Here is a 21,194-nt window from a genome sequence, read left to right on the forward strand (position 1 = left end):
TCTTTTGATTAGTTTTCCTCTGCACATTATGCCCCAGGAGCAATATTTTTCTGCTGCTCTCTCCTTTCCTCTCCTGTTTGGGTTCGTTTTGTTTCAGTGCAGGAGGCATAATTTGCTAACCAATGAGCTTGCAACTTTCTTCAAGTTCATGGCCTTATAATCAATTTTGTTCTATCACATTTGGCCCAAAGCAAAGGCAGATATTCCCAGCAAAATGGAACCACGAACAATAATATTTTCTACCTTTTATTTTCCTAATATTATAGAACATATGCCATGCGGTATAGATTTATGAGAAATGGCTTTGAGATTCTGTGCTTCAGTAGATGGTCCCAAATTCCAATATCATCACTGACTTCTGATCTTAAAGCAGCAGCTTCCCTACAGGTATACTCAAATAATTTAGTGTGTACTGTATATCAGGCCTTTTAAGCCATACAGTATATTACATGTCTTCATTCAATCAAAAATGTCCATGCTAATTAAGCTCCAGCTATTCATCTCTTATTGATCTCAGTGATATTGGATAGCCTCTTGCTGAAATAGCTGAAACAACAATAAGTCTGGATTCAGCAACCTGAAATAAGGCATGTTGGAGCAAATTAAAGGTAAGGAGAGTACACCAAGGTTATGGGCTGATGAAAGAGAAGATGGTAGAGAAGATGGTAGGCTCCAGTAGTTTTGGAGTTTAGATCAATGCAATAATCTTCTCTAACAGCAGCAGGGAAGAATGGAGGACACTTCTGCTTCCTATTGATGGAAAGATAGTAGATAACAGATTGCTTCATTAAGTTTTAGGATTTATTGCCATTTATTTACCACACTGTCTTCCAAAAAATGAAACGGAAATCTTCCAATTCAACTTCCAGGGAAGGAATGCAGAGAACATTCAAATCAGCAAAGTGCACCTTGATGTTTTTTAAAAAGCTGAATCTGTAACCTTGGAGAATATGTAACTTTCATTATCCGTGCTTTTTTATTGTATGACCAGGAGCGTTATAATATGATGGCGAGAGATCTCCCTTCATTCTTTAAAACTACATCATTTTAAGGGCTATTTTTATCATCTGAAACCTTCACTATGTTCTCCAAGAGCTGTGCTTCATTGACGATCATCTTTATAGGCTACCAAAAAATAATAAGGCAGTAGAATGATCAGAAACCCAATGGGGACAAGAAGTGGAGGCTTTCGAAAACTGAAGGTAAAAGGAAAGGCCTTGGAGGTTAAGCCTTTGGTCTGATTAAAACCCTCTGGCCTGTGCTGGTTAATGACTTCAATTAAGCCGCTGAATTGTTCTTTTAGTCTCTTGTACTCTCGCCTCATCTCTCATCTCTCCTCATCCTCTCATCTGCCTGAGGCAAAGCCTGCTCCTTGCACACACTTTCACAAACCTGACCATTCGAATTACAGGACGACTCCTACCATGGCCAATTACAGAGAAGATTAAATAGCTAAATAGCTGAAATTCAGGGGTACTAATGAAGAGGCTACAGACATGAACACTGTGCTTTGATTGGAAAACACTGGTTGGGCTTTAAAAAAAGGGGATTACTTCACATTAAACCGGGCGTGCCAAACTGGGTTCCACAACACTACAGAGTTTAGTGTTCCTCCTCATTAAACACACCTGATTCAGCTCATTAGGCCTTTGTGAGTTTAATTCTGAGTGTTAGAAGAGGAGAAATTGTAATCTTTGCAGAGGAACCCAGCCGGACACAGTGGGCTCTTCACACTTTATAGGTTTTACTCTAATGAAAGTTTGAATTAAATTAGCTATGGGCAAAATGAGTGTGTGATGAAATAGCCTAACTAGAGGCAAAAAAGATCTGTCTGAATGACTTTCTGTCTATGATATTAATTTACATATACAGCGCCTCTTGCATGCTTTACTTTTCATAGCATGCATTCTTTAAGCAGGAGGAGGTAGTGCTCAAAAGATGGGGGTTAATTTCTGTGGACAAAGATCTTTGCTTACTTGGCTATTTGTTAGCCATAAAACTAGAAAGGTGAAGATGGAAGTAAAGGGCTAATTCTAAGCTACATGAGTGGCACTAATGACAAGTTTTACTATAGCCAAACATTTTCAACACTTTGCTTTTCCATACAGTGGTCCAAAAGTTTGATACCACTAGTGAAAATGCTTCTTTTTTGCATTCCTTTGTATTCCATTTAATACAAAGTTTATATTATTTTCTACATTATAATATAATTTATAATGTATTATCAGCATAACAATTTCAGTAAAAAGTTCAATCTTTTCAATTTTAAAATGAATTTGAAATTTCTTAGTATTTGGTTTGTCACAGCGTGCACACAAACTGGCAGTGACTCTCAAGTTTGTGAAAAAGCCTCTGATTTGTAAAACAAATTCACCTGAAAGTCACCTGAACAAAAGATAAGACTTTTAAAAAACTTTTTTTGTACAAAGGCATTAACATGATCAGTGCCACAAAATTGATTAAATCTGAATTGTGAAGAGAGGCAGAATCTTGTCTTTGTTTAAATTTTTCAAAATTCTAAAACTGTTTATTTCCAGATTTCATGAAATTAAACCTTAGATTTTCAATGTGGTCCCAGACTTTGGATCCCATTGTACGTATGAAGACAGAGACGACTTTTTTCTCCAAAAAAGATTCTGTATTTATAGTGTGGTGGTTAAATGTGTTACATGGTGCTGAGGTCAGTTGTTAACATATTAGCAGTGACAGCACATTTTGAGTCAACATTGTGTAGCTGTCAGTGTGTGCGTTTGTGTGTGAGTGTGTGTGTGTGAGAGAGAGTGTGTGTGTATGACTGTGTGTGTTTGCATCTGCACTTATTTAACAGTAGTGAAAAAGTTGAAAGCATACTTGAATAATTGGGAAAGTAACAGCGTTAACTTACACAACCTAAATTCTAATTGTACTGCAAAAAAGATTAAAACTGCATGTGCTCATAATAACAAATGACACTGTTGATACAAAAAATGCAAATGAACAAAACACACTACCAGTTAAAGCAGTGGTAAAGTAAAAAGTACAATATCTACAGGCTACTAATTTTTCAGACACCAGTAAGTCCTTAAGGGTACTTGATACTTGGAGAGAAGGTTCATTACTGAGCTTTGCCTAAAGATTTTCAAAGATTTTTGGCATAATATATTTGCATAATGTAAATGTCTTGAAAGCCAGGAAATATTACTAAAGTAATGTTGTTTCTTATAAGTACAAATATAGATTCATGAACAATTGGTGACCTTTTTCTGTACAAATTTCTTTTTAAAACACTAAATAATGACGTTTCCCTTTAAACAGCATATAATTCAGTGAAAGCAAGAAGCAATCATTAATCATATAAGTGAGGACATTTCAAATGGTATGATTATTGGTTTTATTGAATGTTAACCATGTACTTGAAAGAAATCATTTTGTTATTCAAAAGTACTGAAAAGGTTTGAATACAGCATTTGCAGTCTGTTATAACCAATTAAATCCCACCATCAACACCAGAAGAGAGATGACACTAACCTGAATCTCTAGATTGAAATAAAAGCTTCAAAATTCCCTTAATCATGCATTTTTATCTCTTCCTCTAGCCACTTTAATTCCTCTCTTGAGGGAAGATAAAACTGTCGGGCCTTGTTTTCATGGGTCACGGTGATAAAATGTTGTTGGGCAAGCTGCAGTTCTCTACTGCCTGCTCTGGCAACACAAACAGTCCACTCATGTTTATCTGAAGTGTGTTATCTTTAGATTTAGGCTTAGTTTCATCAAGCATAGTTATGTATACCAAACTTCCAAAAAATGAGATGCCTTACAACAGGTACAAAGTTAAAAGTAGAGTTACTCAGTTTTCTCTGTGCACAAGTGGATATTATTTGTAATTATTCATTTAGAGTTTTGCTCTTAATTGCTTAGGTGTGTTTATTGTTTAGCTTGTGTTAGTATTAGCTTTCAAATGTTGTACTGCAGTGTTGCTTTTTCATAAATAAATTGATCTTCAGACCAATACAGAGTACTCTGTATGGTTACCCACAAATGTGTTCTTTCATAGCAGTTGTTGCAATGTTGGACAAGCTTTACAAGACATTGATAAAAATGGCATTCAGCGAGAAATCTATAGAGTAACTGTGATACTTTCCTACATTATTAGTTTTAAATGATATTTTTACATGTTTTTGGAAAGTCTCTCTGGAGGTCTCAGTAAGATCAGATACTTTTTTTGTCATGTAATTGAGTTATTGTTAGCATGATGGCAAATCTGTTTCAAATATATTGCTATAATAAAGTCCAGCTTGGAAGTGAAGCATTAGGTGAAGGTGATTAGGTTTAAAGGATTTTTACCAATATTCTGTAAAACTTGTCCAACCTCACAACAGTAGCTATGAAAGAACATTTGTGGGCAGAGCATGGGTAGGTCAATTGTGTTTTTTCCATTTATTTGTGGTGTGGTGCTATGTAGTGTGGTATGGTGTACTGTTTTTTTGGTTGCTTGTTTTCTCATGGTTGTATGTTCTGGCACCCACTCTTCTCACTCCAGAATCATGTGTGTTTCTAAGAAAGTATTGTCAGAATTTCTTAATAATACACACAATATGAAAGTGTGTGTATGTGAGTCGGTATAAAACTTGCGTAGTGCTACCAGGAAACCCATCTTTCCTCAATTTCTCAGTAAGGAAAGAATAAGTACTGTTCTACATGGATGTATGTCACACATACCTTCTCATTCTGCTTCACATTATTCTCTGTTTACATATGTGCACAAAAAAAATATGCACTGAATTTACTTGATTTAAATGTGTACATTATTTCCACATGTATATAATTTCATCGCTATCGTAACTCAGTCTTGTTTCTCTGAAATCTTAACTTTTAATGCAAGATAATGTGATGAGTTCTGGACCATTTTGGTGGCCCATTCATCATGCAATAAATTATCACAGTGAAAAGGGTTGCTGGCAGTGTCAAAAAGTGAAAAAAATAACCCAGTACACCAACAAAACTGTCACCATCAGATAAACAGTACTTAAAGCTTACATCTTTGAGAGATTTACAAAAGAAACACAGAAGCTGGTGGTGTCCTCCGGTTGATGGACTGGTTATCCCAAACCTCAACAACATTGAATGTGTTTGGGATTACTAGAATCGTGAGTAGCAGAAAATGTAATCAACTTCTAAGACTAAATTTAGGAAATATGGAAAAATAACCCTGCAGATTTCTTTGAGAACTGAAAGCAAGTTTCCCAAAAAGAATGGAAGCTGTGATAGAAGCAGACTGGACACATGGAATATTGAAAATTTATTATATTTAGTTGTTCTGCAAATGTTCCTGTTAAATGTTTTCTTCTTTTTTCCTAATTTATTTTACTTAATGGCCCTTCAAATTTTACAAAGTGCTGTTTTAGAACATAATTATGTCTTTCAGTTTACTTACTTCTGCCAATAATTGTGCTGACGTAAAATATTTTATTCATACAGAAATGATGAGCACATATGAATCAAGTCAGTTCAATGCATTTGTTTTTACAGTGTGTGTGTTTCAGTGTAAATGTGTGCGAGAGAGAGTGAGCTAAGCGAGGCACGTGTGATTACAGAAGACAAATCTATACCCTGTTTCCTGGATAGAGAGTAGAATATCTAGCAGATTGAACAGATTACCTACAAGTGTATTCAGGTGACAGAGAAAACGTGCCCAGTGAGAGTGATGCTCTCATCCGGGCATGTTGCTTATTGTGTATGTGTATGTGCCACTTTGAGGTGTAGTCCCAACCCTGTATCTGCAATGCAGCAAAAAAAGACAAAAAAACCCAGCCCTACTCACGTGGCCCAACCAAAGGGTTATCCCCTCCACGCCTGCTCGCTTTGCAGCCCTCACCGAAGCGTTTTGTGCCAGAGCCACCCTGCCTTGAATGTCATTACCCCTGTCAATTCCCACTGTAAGGCTGAACGTGTGTGTATGTGTGTTCTGTCTGAGAGAGACCCCTGCTGCATTTTAAAGGCAGCAACGCTGAGAAACATCTGCATTGCATAAGCAGCAGTTGTGCGTCAGTCCCTGTGCACAAATGTGGATGGCTAAAGGTGACCTTTAAGACTGGAGGCTCTGAGAGAACTGCTACAGTAATTATTGCACTTCCCTGTTGTCCCTTCACAGTGACTTTACTCTTTTCTACCCCCACTCTCCACTGTGAGTTGTGGTATTGTGGATTGTGAGTCCTCACAATTGTTAGCATCCATTCTGTTTCAATTTAGCCAGTGCAGCTTTTTGAATTCATTTACTTAGAGAAAAATTGTGACCATAGGCCGGGTTCTCTGACATGGATTATGTCTAGTCATGGACTAAACTGCAAAGCTAATGGTGTTTCACCATTAAAAATCCAATTTAGTCTAGGCTTAGGCTTTATCTCACTCTGGGAAACTATCCCGATTGTCATTGTAACTCCATAATTGTTTTAATTATAATTTGGTACACTATTTAAAAGCTGCTAGTGTTGGGTAGATTATTTAACATATTTACTCAAAATATGTAATCTGGTACTTCTTATAAATTACATGACCGAAAATATAATCAGTAACCTTTAAGATTATTTACAAACTGTACTTTTGGACTACATTTTGTCTTGTATATTTCCCCTTTTCTTCCTTTCAAGATGTTTCTATACATCTATTAGTCAAATACTGACCACTCCCACCTTGTCTGTCTGAAGTTCAAACCATCCAAGAAACAGCTCTAAAAGCTCTAAACATTTTTATTTTCAGCAAAAAAAATATCGCTATCAGTCATAATTATATGCCTATATGCCGTTTATGGGCATATTCAATTAATAAGGTATTATTAGACCAATTTGTTGATGTTACCTAATCAAAAATGCAATCCTTAAAACAGTAATCATAATTTGATCAATTTTTTTTCAAAGTCTCCCACTCTGATTACAAGTATCTGACATTTGTAATCAGATTACATAAGAATATATTGCTGCTGTCGGAAAACAAAACCACATATCTCCATTTTTGTTGTTTTCCAGTTTTTGACATAATTTGAAAATCCCTGCTGCCCTTAATTTTGTGTTGAAACTTCATGATGAATGGACTAAAAGAAAACACCCAAAGTCACTTAAATAAAAAAAAAATCTGGTTTAGTTGACTTACATTAAAAGCAAAGTATGATTTTTTCTTCTCCTGTAAAGTTTTCATTTTGAAGATATGAGGTGTTGGTCCGACAGCAGTGATATGTAATATGGTACTATCCAACACTGCCAGCTCTTCTTTACAGTGTTTGTGCTAAATGAGCCCACAAAGATACTACTTTGGCAATATGAAGATATGAAATGTTGTTACCATAGCAACTAAGTGGAAGCTGACCTGAAATGGAGCCCTACTGTTTACCATTATTTGAAATATTTATCTTTGTACTAAAATTGCAAGCCTTTTTATTGGTCATAAATGCAGTCCTGTGCATGTATATATGTGTCAGACAAGCACATTTTCATTCATTTTCTTTCTTCATACTTGTCCAGTTGTTTGTCTGATGAAGGCCTGATTAGGACTAAATTGTTAATGAAATGCTGATGTGAGCATACACCTCTGTACCCTGACTAATAATGCAATTTTTTGATTCAGTCCAGTCTGGGGAAATCTAAAAAGACTGTTAGTGTCTAAGGGTGTATTAAGAGCTGTGGACAGTAATGGACAGAGGCCTCCTCGCCTGCCTGCCTGGATTTCCTGCAGCAATATAGACTGCTCAATTTTAGTTATCACTGTCTTATACACCCTTAATGAAACACGCCAGACCTTATAGCCATGTGTGTGGCATATCCTGATTGAAGGAGTCAGCTTTATATCATACGGCTCCTGGAGGTTTTTGTATGTTCTGCATGGATGATCTGAATTATCGTCTTCCAAAAGGGATTTTAAAAACAAACTGTGTTACTTTTTTCTCCCCTTGTCTTCCAAACCAAGAGAGTTCAACAGTCTTCCAGTCAAAGCCACGATGACACTATTTTTATATCAAAGAACAACAAAAAAGGACAATCTCAGTGGAATCGTGTAAGGATTGGCTCTCCCATTTCACAAACCCACAGTGGAAAGCCAAACAAAAATGGCAGCAAAAAGGAGAAATCACATTGTATGATGGAAGAAGTCTCTAGGACACGGGTTCAAAGACTTCTCACTGATGCCTGAAGCAATATGACATGAATGAAGAATAGTGGAATCAACAGTACTCTAAAAGCATGCATGAACCGACATTTACTGGACACATTTAAAAAAAAGTGACCCCTATTTAATAAATCAGTACGACCCCATTCATAATACCTTACCCCATCATCCTCGCCCCTGCATTTGCAATAGAAACTGTATCTATTTCTATAATAACTTACACAGAGTCTGAGGGAGACATATTATTGGATATTATTGAATAAAACTAATATATTTGTATGATTGTAAAATTGTGTCTCTGTGTTTTCATTGTCCTTTGGGCTCTTTTTTAAATTTTGCTGCTGTGTATGTTCTCTTTCAGTCATTTTACTGTTATTGACGGTCCAAATCTCTTTTTTGAGCAGCAAGTGTGGGATAACGTTGTGTTATCTGACAACATAAGTGGCCAGTATGTCCTGGTTATGGGTTTGGTAATTGTAAAATAAATTCTATGATAAATCAACTCGTTGTGAACCAAAAAACTGTTCATTCTGTAGAGGATGGCATAAATGTTATTAGCCTTAGCTTCCTAACTAGCTTATGTCACTTTACTGAACTCTTTGCAAAGTAATAATTCTACAAATAGCAACTGACAACATACCATTCAGGTGTACACTCTAGTGTACTTATTGGTCATGTAAACATGCTCAGTGAGTTTGTTTTTTACCTGGAAGAGTAAAGAATTTGCTAAATTGCTGTTGTCTTCAGCTGCAAGTGTTACCAAAGACCAGTGGAGAACATCTTTGAGTAACACTGGAAACAGTTCTGGTACTTTGTGTAGTGGAAAATGTCATAAAAGAACATATTTAAGTGTTTTACATTTTAAACTTGTTAAAGAAGTTACATTGAGTGCATGACAGAGTGGGTCTACAAGATCCCCAGAACACATTTATCATCAAAAATGACGGGCCAATTAAAGGTAATGCAGCAACTAGGTGTGCCTCTTCAGTCCTACACTCACTTCAATGCAAAGGGTTACCAGTGGCAGTCCTGAGAACCCCACACTAAGCACATTTTGTGCTTTTCTTCACCTAGAATACGCTTGAAGCATGTAGATCTAGATTTTGGATGATGAGTGTGAGCCTTGTGGCAAGTCTTCCTATATTAATAATTTAATATTGCACAGGACGGAGATGGAAATTCTGTGAATGTTGTCTATATTACAGCAGTATTCTCTTACCCTCTCAGTTCTGCAGCCTTCTAAAAGTGTCACCACACACCAACGGCGGTATAAATCTCAGCACTTAAACCGAATAATCGTATTTTAAGCTAATTGCCGAGATTCCCGTGAATAATTCATATTAATGACTCGGACAAATGGTGTAAGCCTACATCACATTAGCAGGGCTTCTCTCAGGCCAAAAGAGAATACATCAATATGCTGGCGGGGCCTCAAATCTTACATCTGAAAATGTATAATCCTTAAAACACATTCAAAATGGCCAACATCAATATGGACCCACATTCATCCAATTTCTTAGAACACAAGAGAGGTTAAACCAAAAGAACTACAATGCCACCTACCCAACTTCAGTTCAGCTCAGTACTGGTCATGTTAAGCTAAGAATGCTTTTTTATTTATAAAGTTTATTATATTTCTGACCATAAATGTCCATTTGCTACTGTTTGATCTATCTGGATATGTATAACTTACACTCATTAAACACACCTTCTTGTATATAGACTTTCTGTCCATTTTCAGCAACTTACCATATAGGTGCAGTATCTGTAACTGTAATCCATCTGCATACTTTGTTAACCCCCCTTAACCCTATTCCTCAAAGGCAGGACCCCCACAGCACCATGGCAGAGCAAGTATTATTTGAGTGGTGGATCATTCTCAGCACTGCAGTGACACTGACGTAGTGGTGGCATGTTAGTGTGTGTTGCGCTGGTACGAGTGGATCAGACACAGCAGTGCTGCTGGAGTTTTTAAACACTGTGTCCACTCACTGTCCACTCTATTAGACACTCCTACCTTGTGGCCTACCTTGTAGACTACTACAAACTACAACATGCGCCTATATGGCAAGTAGAGCTGTTAAAATGGACAAAGAGTGTAGATACAAGTGGCTAGTCTGTATACATATAACCTGCAAAAACAGGAGGTGCTGTGTGAATCGAATAGAGTTAGCTTTCATGCTATAAAATGTGTGATAATGGAAATGGTTTCTATAGCTCTGTCTAACACAATCCATGACGAAAAAACTCCACTGCACAGCTCTTGGAACTGGAAAAAACTTGTATAGTCAGTCTACCTTAGCTGGCTGACTAGCCAAGCTGTTTGAAATGGTGAGGTTTCTCCATCGAGTACAATTACAAATGCTCTCACATTCATTTCAGCAAAAAGGTTAGAGCCACACTTTATACAGACACACAAGTTCAGTAAATAAAAGTGTCACACTCAGTTTATTTAATATCGAGTAGTTTTCTTGTTTATATTTTTGTTTACTTTTATATAGATATTGCACTTTTGATTATAATTGTTTTTAATTTTATGTTTTCTAAGAAATTGCCATATGCCTGTTATCCCTTCAACAAACACTGCTGTCTTTTAGAGAAACAGGTGGAAATTACAAAAAATGCCCCTTTTTTTTGTGAAAAAAAAATAAATACAAAACTACATGCTGAAGTTGTGTATATTAAGGGAAACGCATTTCTACAAAATCTGTATTAATTTTAACTGAAAGCTTAAACAACTACTACTACTACTACAACAAACTACTTGCTTCCTTCTTGATCACTAACCTGCATCAGACCTGCTTCTTCTGACCTGTCGGTCTTCGTCACCTTCTTTCTAGATATAAAAATGATATAAAAATGAGGTATGGTTAACACAACAAATGTGACCTTTTCACATTAACTTGTTCTACACAACATCACATGGCTAATACTGGTGTGACTGTTTAGAAACACTGAAGAGATATACAAAAACAAAAAATATATATAAACAACTGTCTATAACGTTATTTCTGTCTCTTTTGTTACGATCCGAGTCACAATTAATTGGCAGATCTGCTGTGTCTGTTTTCTGTGTGTTCATCTGTTCCAGGTGTAGCCTGTCATCCTGTTGGCCATTCTTGATTGCTTGAACCCACCCCCGTTCCTGACTGTCTGTCTCCCATCCTCCACTTCCTATAAAAGCAGTGTCAAGTCCACCAACCAGCAGACTGCTGTCAGAGAACTTGTAGAGAGGAGAATTCCCACTCTATAATGTCTTCTGGGTTTCTCAAACACTAGAGGGCGCTTCCGAGAGAGTCCAAAATGAATGGGTTAAGATGGAGCATTTGAGCAAAATCAAAGTTTTTACATGATTAAACATTTTTAATGTAAAAGAATACATTAATTTCCTGAAAACTGAAAGGCATAAAACATTTTAACACTGCTGTTATATTTTTAAATGTTTTTAAACTCGAGTTATAGGAGTTCAAAATGGCTCTTCATGCACGTTTATGACGTCTGTGAGCGCAAACATCCAATGAGCTGCTCCGCTCGCCAACCAATTAGCACTCACTAGCAGTAATGCTAGCGTTCTGCTGCCCAAAACTCCAAAAGTCCTGTAATAACGCATGCTGTGGGTATTTGGGAAGGACATTCATACACTCACAACCAGTAAAAGGTCTTAAAATTCATGCTTACGCTAAAATAGCTGGCTCGTCCACTTGCTGACTTCAGTGTTATAAAGCCTATTCCCTTCATCTCATGCAAACCTAAACTTAAGTAGTTGTGTATTCCAGTTCGCGCTCACTGACGTCATGAACGTACATGAGGTTCCGTTTTAAACTCCTATAACTCGAGTTTAAAAGCTCTTAAAAATATAACAGTGGTGTTAAAATGTTTTATGATATTCAGTGTTCAGGAAATGAATGTATTCTTTAACATTAAAAATCTTTAAGTATTTATAAACTATGATTTTACTCAAATGCTCCATATCAACCCATTCATTTTGGACTCTCTCGGGAGAGCCCTCTAGCGTTTGAGAAACCCGGAAGACATTGCAGCGTGGTAATTCTCTACTCTACAAGTTCTCTGCCCCAACCAGAGAACTTGTAGGGTTTCTCAAACGCTAGAGGGCGCTCCCCATCGAGTCCAAAAAGAAGGGGTTAAGATGGAGCATAGTTAATAAATGCTTTAGCATTTTAATATAAAGTAATACATTCATTTCCTGAACACAGAACAGCATAAAATATTTTTAACAACGCTGTTATATTTTTAAGCACTTTTGAACTCCAATTCTTCCGTTAGAACTTCCAAGATGGCTGCACAGCGCATCATCAGTAATAAAAGCAAAACAAACGAAAACAAATACCTTCTGCGCCTTCTTTCTTCCTCTCTGATATTTTTGAGGTGGACCTTAGTTTTGTTCAATAGTTGTCTGTATTTTAAAAGAACACGCACAACAAAGGTTTTCTTGAAGGCGTCCGTTTGGTTTTCTGAATGTTTTACTGGACCACGATCAACTCGGATGTGACGTAATTCCCAGCGAACAAACAGTCGGGTAAAAACTCGTTAGCCAGATACACTGACAGTTTATCACAAATCCATATTGTCGGTATCAGTAACTACTTACTATTTCATTGGGTATATGATGTATTTTTAATAAGGTATGTTTATTTTAATAAGCTTTTAGCTAAAATCCTGTCACAACTTCAGCGGTTGCCAACCGTACTTGCAGAGCAAGTAGCTCCGAAGCCCCTACCCCAGGTCTGATGTGATTGGCTTACAATTTATGAGGTCTGATGTGATTGGCCGAGCCGGGTTTACACTTTCCTTACAATCTGTAGTAGCCCAGCAGAGGCAGCAGCGCCTGCTCCAGTAGAGGCCTACTGTTACAGTATATTGTGAATTTGGAGACACAGTGACACAGTTTAATACTGAAGAAGGAGTGAGAAAAACTACTGATGAGTTGAACTAATTAATGCAGATTTTTTCAACAATAATACTAATGATAATACATTCATTTACATTAGCATTAACTATTATTACCGAATTACTATTAACTACCTTCTTCTTTCTACTTTATTTTTTGTCGTGTGAAGTTTGTGATCTTTAGTGTTCCTGTGTGGGGCGCGCTGTCAGTGTGTGTTGTGACGCACCCCCGACCCCCGACCCCCCACCCCCACCCCCTTCTCACACACACCTCAGAGCACGGAGAAACACACACGGAGTGTGTGGACATTAGCCGGGTGATTCCTGACCGGGAGCTCGGTGTGTGTGTGAGTGTGTGTGAGAGTTTTGAGAGTTCTGAGTGTGGGGGTGATGGTGAGGATGATGAAGGCTCTGGACTGGTTCACTCTCTCCTGCTGTCTGCTCGGTCTGGGAGGAATCGGGGGTGAGTGATTAAACTTTATTAGTGCGCGCGGCGAAGGCCATCAGTCCGCGCGCTCCTGCTGTAGCTTCACATGAGTTAGTATGAACGTTATCATCTGTTCACTCGAGACTTTCTGCCTTCTGAATGGTCCCCTAAAGGTCTGATTAATCTGTTCGTCTGGACTTACAGTGAAAATGGCTTTGCTAAAATGTTATACACGCCGAGTCAAAAAGTCGTTGAGTATAAGTGATTAATTAGGTGCAGGTCTACACTCTTTAACCCTTTTAACTCCTCTCCTGTCATTCGGTTAACCTGACCTGTTAATCAGATAAGACTTTTTGTTCCGTAACTAATGTGGATTAGACAAGAACTGCTACACTGTAAAACGGCTAGCCGTTCATCCGAAGAAAATTCAGATTCTTTGATTATATTAAAGAAAAAGTTAAACAGCAGCACTATTTTTATCACACCAAATCTTGCAGTCACTTCAAATTCAGTGTGTTCCATTTTTATAGTATATATGGAACTGATATGCTAGATATGAGAGTGAGAAACTGAAGTCTGGGCCCACATTTGGGTCAGATAGGGTCATTTTTCCAGGACAGGGAGGTCTAGTCCTGGGCTACACTGTCTTTTAAATGGAGAATCTCCTTCAGAATGCAGTGTGGTCCAGACTACGCAGGCTTTTAAGACTTTGACTGGAATGTAGTCCAGGACTAGGGTTAATTTAGGTTTGAGAGTTTAACTCATAGGGTCAGCTTCCTGGTCACAGATTAAGCTTAGAACTGGACTATAATGTAACATGTTCATTATGAGAAAGTTCATGGCATGCCCTCATTCTACGACAGAGATTTGAGCAGAGCAATCTCCAAACTGTGCATCGAATACTCCTTTTAATGGCAAAGAGTTATTGATACTTTTGGCTAAGATGAACAGAAAAGGTTATGGAAAATGCATTATTGACGAACTTGTTCTTACACTGAAATCAAACCTTTCAGTGAGATAAAATTCATATTTAAAAAATTCACTGTAAATATCACAGACCTGTAGGTTGCGATATACCTTCACTGCTTCTCTACTAAAGGCTCGACGAAGTCTTTAAACTACACTACAAAGCCAAAGTTCGGAAACAATCATAACTTTTTAAAAATGAACATCAGCATTTTATTTTTTCAAGACGTAACAGAAGATAATGTGTTGCTGTTTTCTTGCTATTCTTTTCAGAGTTTAAGCTACACAGTGATTGTTAAGTATAAAAATGTATTGTAGCATAAAACTTCCCTTTCAGTCAAAGAGACTCACATATATAGAATTTGATACTTCAACATTAAACACATTATTTTCAGTTTGTATGTCAAACAACCCTCTCTGGTAATTTTATAGTGTATTGGTAAGACAAAGATCCTAGACTTGCTGTATAATCTTCATTAGAGGTGGCACCAGTCTGATACAAGTATCAATACTGGGCCAATAACAGCAGAAAATGCTATATCGGATATCAGATGGAAAATAAAGAATGACTCCAGTCCTGTAATAAATAGCACTCACACTGTGTGATGTGATGTTGTTAGCTGTGTATTTTTCCTGTGGGGCAGTAGAGTACTTTGAGCATGATAGTCTACTTTTAGATGCTCATTTCAAGTGAAATGCTTCAATTAAAAGTAACTCAAAAACATAGTAGTTTAAAAATATATATAAATAATGGATTTAAATGGTTTTGTAATGGTACATGGTAATTTTTTATTTATATACAGCACCTTCTCAAAAGCTTGAAGCGCTTATGCACATCCATAAAATACATACAAAATAAAGATAAATGTTGACATCCACGATAAACCAATTACAGATGCAGATAAATCAACTATCTAACAACAAAATGGATCTCTAAAAAGTTAAGTTTTAAAAAGAAATTTAGAAGGCTTCTTTTGCTCGGATGTTATCAGGGACCTGATTCCTCAGGCTTGGAGCAGGAGAGGAGAAAGCTTTATCTCCTGTGGACTGAAGCTTGGTCTTGGGTGCTACTGGCAATCCTGAGCTTGCTGAACTGAGAGGGCCAGTAAGACAGTGAAGAAGTAACGTTTCAGATATGCAGTGTAGCAGTGTCATGTAGGGCCTAGTAAGCAAGAAGTAGTATCTTGTAATCTGGTGACACGGGTGACCAGTGCAAACCTAAGTATGGGTTTAATATGGCGCACAGACATAGATGCAAGCTGCTGTCCAGCTGCATTTTGCACTGCATTTTACATTTCCTGAGTGTGAGATGGAAGACCAATGAGGAGAGTATTGCAGTAATCGAGACATGAAGAGTCACTTAAGTCACTTGACCACTGGTGCAAGTTTGAATATTTTGGGTGTCACGGTATGGTTTTTAAATGAATTATTATATAGCAGTCAAATATGTTTTACTCTCATTAAAACCAAAATAGATTTTCTTGTTTTGCTTAGTCAGTAGTCAGTAGTGACAAAAGGAAGCACTAACCTGCCTGGGAGTTGTTTTCAACACTTCTGTACTGTTCTATGATCGTTTGTTGACTTTTCCCATAACAGTCATTAATAGTTCTTCCTTTTTCTTCATCATTTTTATCATTAACGGGATATCTTGCTAAATGTTGATAATGCAGGTCAGACTAAGAATTTTAGTGATACACAAGGAAAAATGGCATTGCAATTGACAACAGAACTGAATATCAGTACTCAATATGTATGATATACCTATGATTTGTTTTTGTGTTGTAATACTGACATATAAAGCTTGAGATATCAATATGTAATGGTGACAGAGCTGGGCAATATTACAATATTTACCATTATTGTGATAAATTACGTCACAGTATGTCACAATAAACTTTTGTGAGCATACCATGAATATCCTCAGTACTTCCCAACTGCATATTTGATTAGAAATGGATCCTAATTGGTTCCTTTAATGGGATTTAGAGCAGCTCATGTGTGAAATGTTGAATATAAATAATTGTATTCAAACTTTTTGATAGTAATTTTTAAATATGGCACTGTTCTGTCTATTCCAATTAATCAAATGTCTGAAAAATATATATTGTAACATATCATATATTGAGAATGTCTTGGTGCTCTTTGTTTACCTGTTTTTACATGCTGTATATATTCTATAGCTTACTGATGTTGGTCCCCTACACTTGTCAGGCCAAATGTGTACCCCTACGCTAATCTACAAAAGTGAGATATGACCAAGTGTGGGCTATATTCCTCAAATGAAAGAAGGCAGACTGTCTAATTCTGTTAACATGTGGGTCAAAGTGACACAATGAGTCACGCAGGTTAAAAATCTCAGAATCAGTGTTGTGATCAAAAAAGAAAAAAAAACTCATTGAATCTCTACTTTTGATATAATCTTTTCATTGTTATGCTTCAGGTCCAGTTACTTTGATTTACTAATGTCTTTCAGTGATCTGGATGACTAAAAACTTTTTTACACATTCCTTATGGTTCTTAAGTGTAAAGGGACAAACTCAAGAACCCCCAAAATGGTTGTAACTGGAACTTTCTTTCCTTTAAGAGTATACATCAGTTTCTTTCTATATTCTGACTTTGAAATACGCTCAGAGGAAATTAGTTAATTAACTTAAATCCAGAATCAGCAACTATTCAAATGAGCAGTTAATTTAGAGGTGTTGTGGAGAGGTTAATTGTAGCAATTATTCGTCCGCCTCTGAGCGGCTCATTTGAGGGAAGCTCACAGCGGCAGATGGCATTCCTCCGTAAGGCCTCATTTATTTTCAAATGCTGTGTTTCATCCAAAAAAAATTGCGACCATTTTCATTTCTCTCCTCTTCTAATTTCTCCCTCGCTGCTCTTACATAGTCTTAAGTTTGTTCAAGTTAAATTTTCACTTGTATTTAAAGTTCAGTTTAAGCAATCTTACGCTGAAAGTGCACTTGGTCTAAATGTTCTGAAAGACTAAAGCTGTTGAGAATGTTTCTTGTGTGCCAGCATCCAGCACCAGCTTCTCTTGGCATTTGCTAATGGAGGTGGTGTGTGGGGTGATGCTTGTCATTTGTTATTGTCAGCGCAGATCCTGCAGGGGCCGCGGCTCCAAGAGATTTGATGAATGTGGCGGCGACAAAAGTGCCGCTTATAAATGCTCCTAACCTTCGAAAGCAGAGAAACGGGAGTGATGCATAAAAACATCAGAGTCATTAGCCTTATGGAGCAAAAATTGAGGCTCCATCAGAACCGTGCGTGCTGAGGTGCATAATGAAGGCAGCTGGCATTGCCTGGCCTCCGTTGTCTCTGTTATCAATGCCTTTGCGTATTTATTGATTAGTTTATTGTGAAATCATCAGTGGCAGAGTTTTTCTCATATTCTTTCATGTTAAAGAAAGATTTATGTGACTGTATAACTAATTCTGGGCAGTATTGATAAAATACAAATATACCACAGTGTCACTGAAAATTACACTAAACACAGACTTATAAAATATGACAAACATTAGCTAAATTTCCAGACAACAAACCTGTCGTTCATTTTGTTTTGTATGTAGTTTGAATTGTTCCTCGAAAATAATTGGAAGAAAATGATGCTTTCGCTATCAGTACAAAACTGAAAATCAATATTGCTGTTACAGATAAATGGGTAATTCTAGCAAATTGCTTCAAAGTTAAAGTTCAGAATTTCAGACTTTTAACTGACACAGACCTTAAAATTCTGTTTGCTTAGAGTGACCTTGTACCTTAATTATTTTTATTTTATTAAAATGAATGATTTAACATGCCATTTAGTGACTACTAAAACAGTCATAACCCTACTGAAACTTTAGCAAATGTTTTGGTAGTGACTGTTTTAGTAGTGACAAATTGTTAGTACAATTATATTTTATTTATATAATTTTAAGCAGAGCTCGCTACCCAGTACATACCTAGCAATTGTGACTTTTTAACAAGTTGAACACACATAAAATCATAACATTTTTATTAAAACACAAAAGTTTACCTAACTGCAGAACATATGTGTTTCGGTAGTGACAGTTCTTAATGTTACACACTGATTTCCAGACTTCTGGACACACTTACTTCAAAAAACAGGATCTAACTGCTCACCATGTGGCCATGAGGGACAGGGATGCAGTCTCACTTCCTGCTCTAAAATAGGGATGTGGGTGAAATAAGGATCCTCCTAGGGACTGAAACTCTTTAAACTCTTTGAACTTCACTTCAAAAGAAATCAAAAAGAAAAACTATGTCTGATTGGGTGATGATTCTGTCTCCAACAGATGCCTCAGAAGCAGAGAATCAGCTAATGAAGACACTTTTCTCCTCTTACAATGTCAAAGTTCGGCCGGCGGAAACACCACAGAGCAAAGTGGTGGTGAGAGTTGGCATGACCCTGGCGTCCTTTGTCAGCTTGGTATGCTATCACACACATACACATTCAAATATGTGAACACGTCCAGAAAAACCCACATATACTCACATACACATGCACAGTCCCCCTAAACAGCTTGTGGACTCAACATCACAACACACACTAAAATGTATACTCCAGCATTTTTCAGCCTAATCTCTATTTGGTACATATACCTTCAACTGCCAAGGACAGTAATTTAGACATTTATAGTCATTTGGCTAGATTATGCAGTACTCATTCCTGAATATCAGCATTATTTTAAAATGTACCAGGACAACCTTTTATCTCTGTTAGTGGTGCAGCAGTGAAAAGGAGGCACTATATCTAAGTGTAATCTTAAACACTCTGAATCAAAGCACTTAAGGCTTCATTGAAAAGGAACTGACTGCTAGTAAATTGTAGGTATTTAAAATTATTTGGAAGAGATTTGGGGAAACTTCCATTACACAAAAGGCTGTCCCCTCCTCTGTCCCTTTAAAGAGAATGATAACCTTTGATTCTTCTCCATTTAGAAGAAACTGTTGGATTTTAAAGCACTGACAGAGTGTGTGTGTGTTGTAGCACTGACTGAAACTGGTTCAGCTGTTGTTGCTGTCTGTGTGTAATAGTGTGTGATTCAGCGCACAGAGTGGTGCTGTAAGTAAGCAGGTCACAGTATCCTCTACTTCCCTTCAGTGGACTTTAATAGCCAGTCTCAGATAACACACGCTTACATACACAAATACGCACATAGGCATGCATGTGGTACAGTCTCTCTCTCTCTCTCTCTCTCTCTCTCTCTCTCTCTCTCTCTCTCTCTCTCTCTCTGCTCTTCCTGTATAAAATGTACACACATTCTTTATTTTTTGTTTGTGACAATTTTCAGAATCTGGCACTTCAGACTGCACTGTAGTGAGTGAAATGGTAAAAATAAGGGTAAACATTAAACAACTTAAAAAAACAGAGCAAAATACAAAAATTAAGCTGTAAAAAAAGGGTACAAAAATTGGATAAAACCATTTGAACTGCTTGTTGCCACAGAAAGTAAGTTTTTTTTCAGGTTGAACTTGACAAACTGTAGTTGGTGTCAAAAGTGGTACTTTTAAAAGATCATTTGTCTTATACACTGGAAAAATGTATTTGGTCAACTCAACGTAAAATATATTTTGTGTGTATATTTATGTGCTTACAGTTTAACTGGTTTTATTCAAGTAAGATAAATTCAATAATGTTTTTTTAATTTATTAGTCTAACAAGCACTTTAAATCAATTTATATCATGTTACATTTTTATAGTGTAGGCCTGCTCTTCTCATTCTGCAAAATGTACAGTATGGGACAAGTGAAGAACAATTATTCCCCCTCTCCCAATATAACTAGTCACATTCTTAGCTGAGAGGTACATACAGGACATTATAAGCAGGCAAAAAAGTAACCAAAGAGAACTTTTTTTCTTTACCACTATTTAACCACAGTCTCCATTACATATACATTACATAAAACTCGCAAGACACATGTAGACTTACTGGTAATTACACATGGTAAATAAAATGTTTGTGTTGTAGCTATATTAGACATTATATTAAACAACCCCTGATTCCTATTACTACCATTAAGAAATCTTAGTTGGTGCGTTTCACTAAACTGCACTATTTCTCGTCAAACCATTTTAAATGACTTTGATAGTGGGCATAATTCACACACAAACAACACCTATTACACCAACACAGTACTTATCAAAAGTAGGTAAACTGAAAAACTGTTAGTGTAATAAACAGTGAAAGCTGTTCATGTGTAAATGATGTACACATTCATTCCATTACTTTCTCTGGTAGTGCTTGTGTGTCTACTGACTGCTTGTGCACATGGCTTCAATTGTATTATGTCTTCAGTATTTTATTTATACTAATTTTAAGCAGAACTCGCTACCCAGTACATACCTAGCAATTGTGACTTTAACAAGTTGTACACACATAAAATCATAACATTTTTATTAAAACACAAAAGTTTACCTAACTGCAGAACATATGTGTTTCAGTAGTGACAATTCTTAATGTTACACACTCATTCCATTACTTTCTCAGTCTGGTAGTGCTTGTATGTCTACTGACTGCTTGTGCACATGGCTTCAATTGTATTCTGTCTTCAGTACATGTGTGAGATGGTTGTAAGTGTATTTGTGTGTGTTTAGTGCTGTCTTGCCCACATCCCCTGTGTCTGTGTGTGAGTCCTGTGTCCTGTGGCAGAGGCAGCTGTCTCTCTAAAATTCCTCTGCTGGTTTTAAATAGAAGTGCCCTCCCTGCTTAAACAATCCCATCAGCGCAACTGCTCTGGTTGCAGTGCCGTAGCC

General features: G+C 37.0%; 1 protein-coding gene across 1 annotated transcript in view; it reads left to right on the plus strand.

Moving 5' to 3' along the window:
- The first annotated feature begins 13,317 nt into the window (after positions 1-13,317).
- The window catches only part of chrnb1 (cholinergic receptor, nicotinic, beta 1 (muscle)), a 37,631-nt gene continuing 29,754 nt past the window's right edge, over positions 13,318-21,194 (plus strand). The window contains 2 exon segments of the mRNA XM_036597620.1: positions 13,318-13,504; positions 18,733-18,866. Coding sequence (XP_036453513.1) covers positions 13,432-13,504; positions 18,733-18,866 — 207 coding nt within the window. The 5' untranslated portion in view covers positions 13,318-13,431.

Source organism: Colossoma macropomum, unplaced genomic scaffold (assembly GCF_904425465.1).
Source record: "Colossoma macropomum unplaced genomic scaffold, Colossoma_macropomum, whole genome shotgun sequence".
Lineage (NCBI taxonomy): Eukaryota > Metazoa > Chordata > Actinopteri > Characiformes > Serrasalmidae > Colossoma > Colossoma macropomum.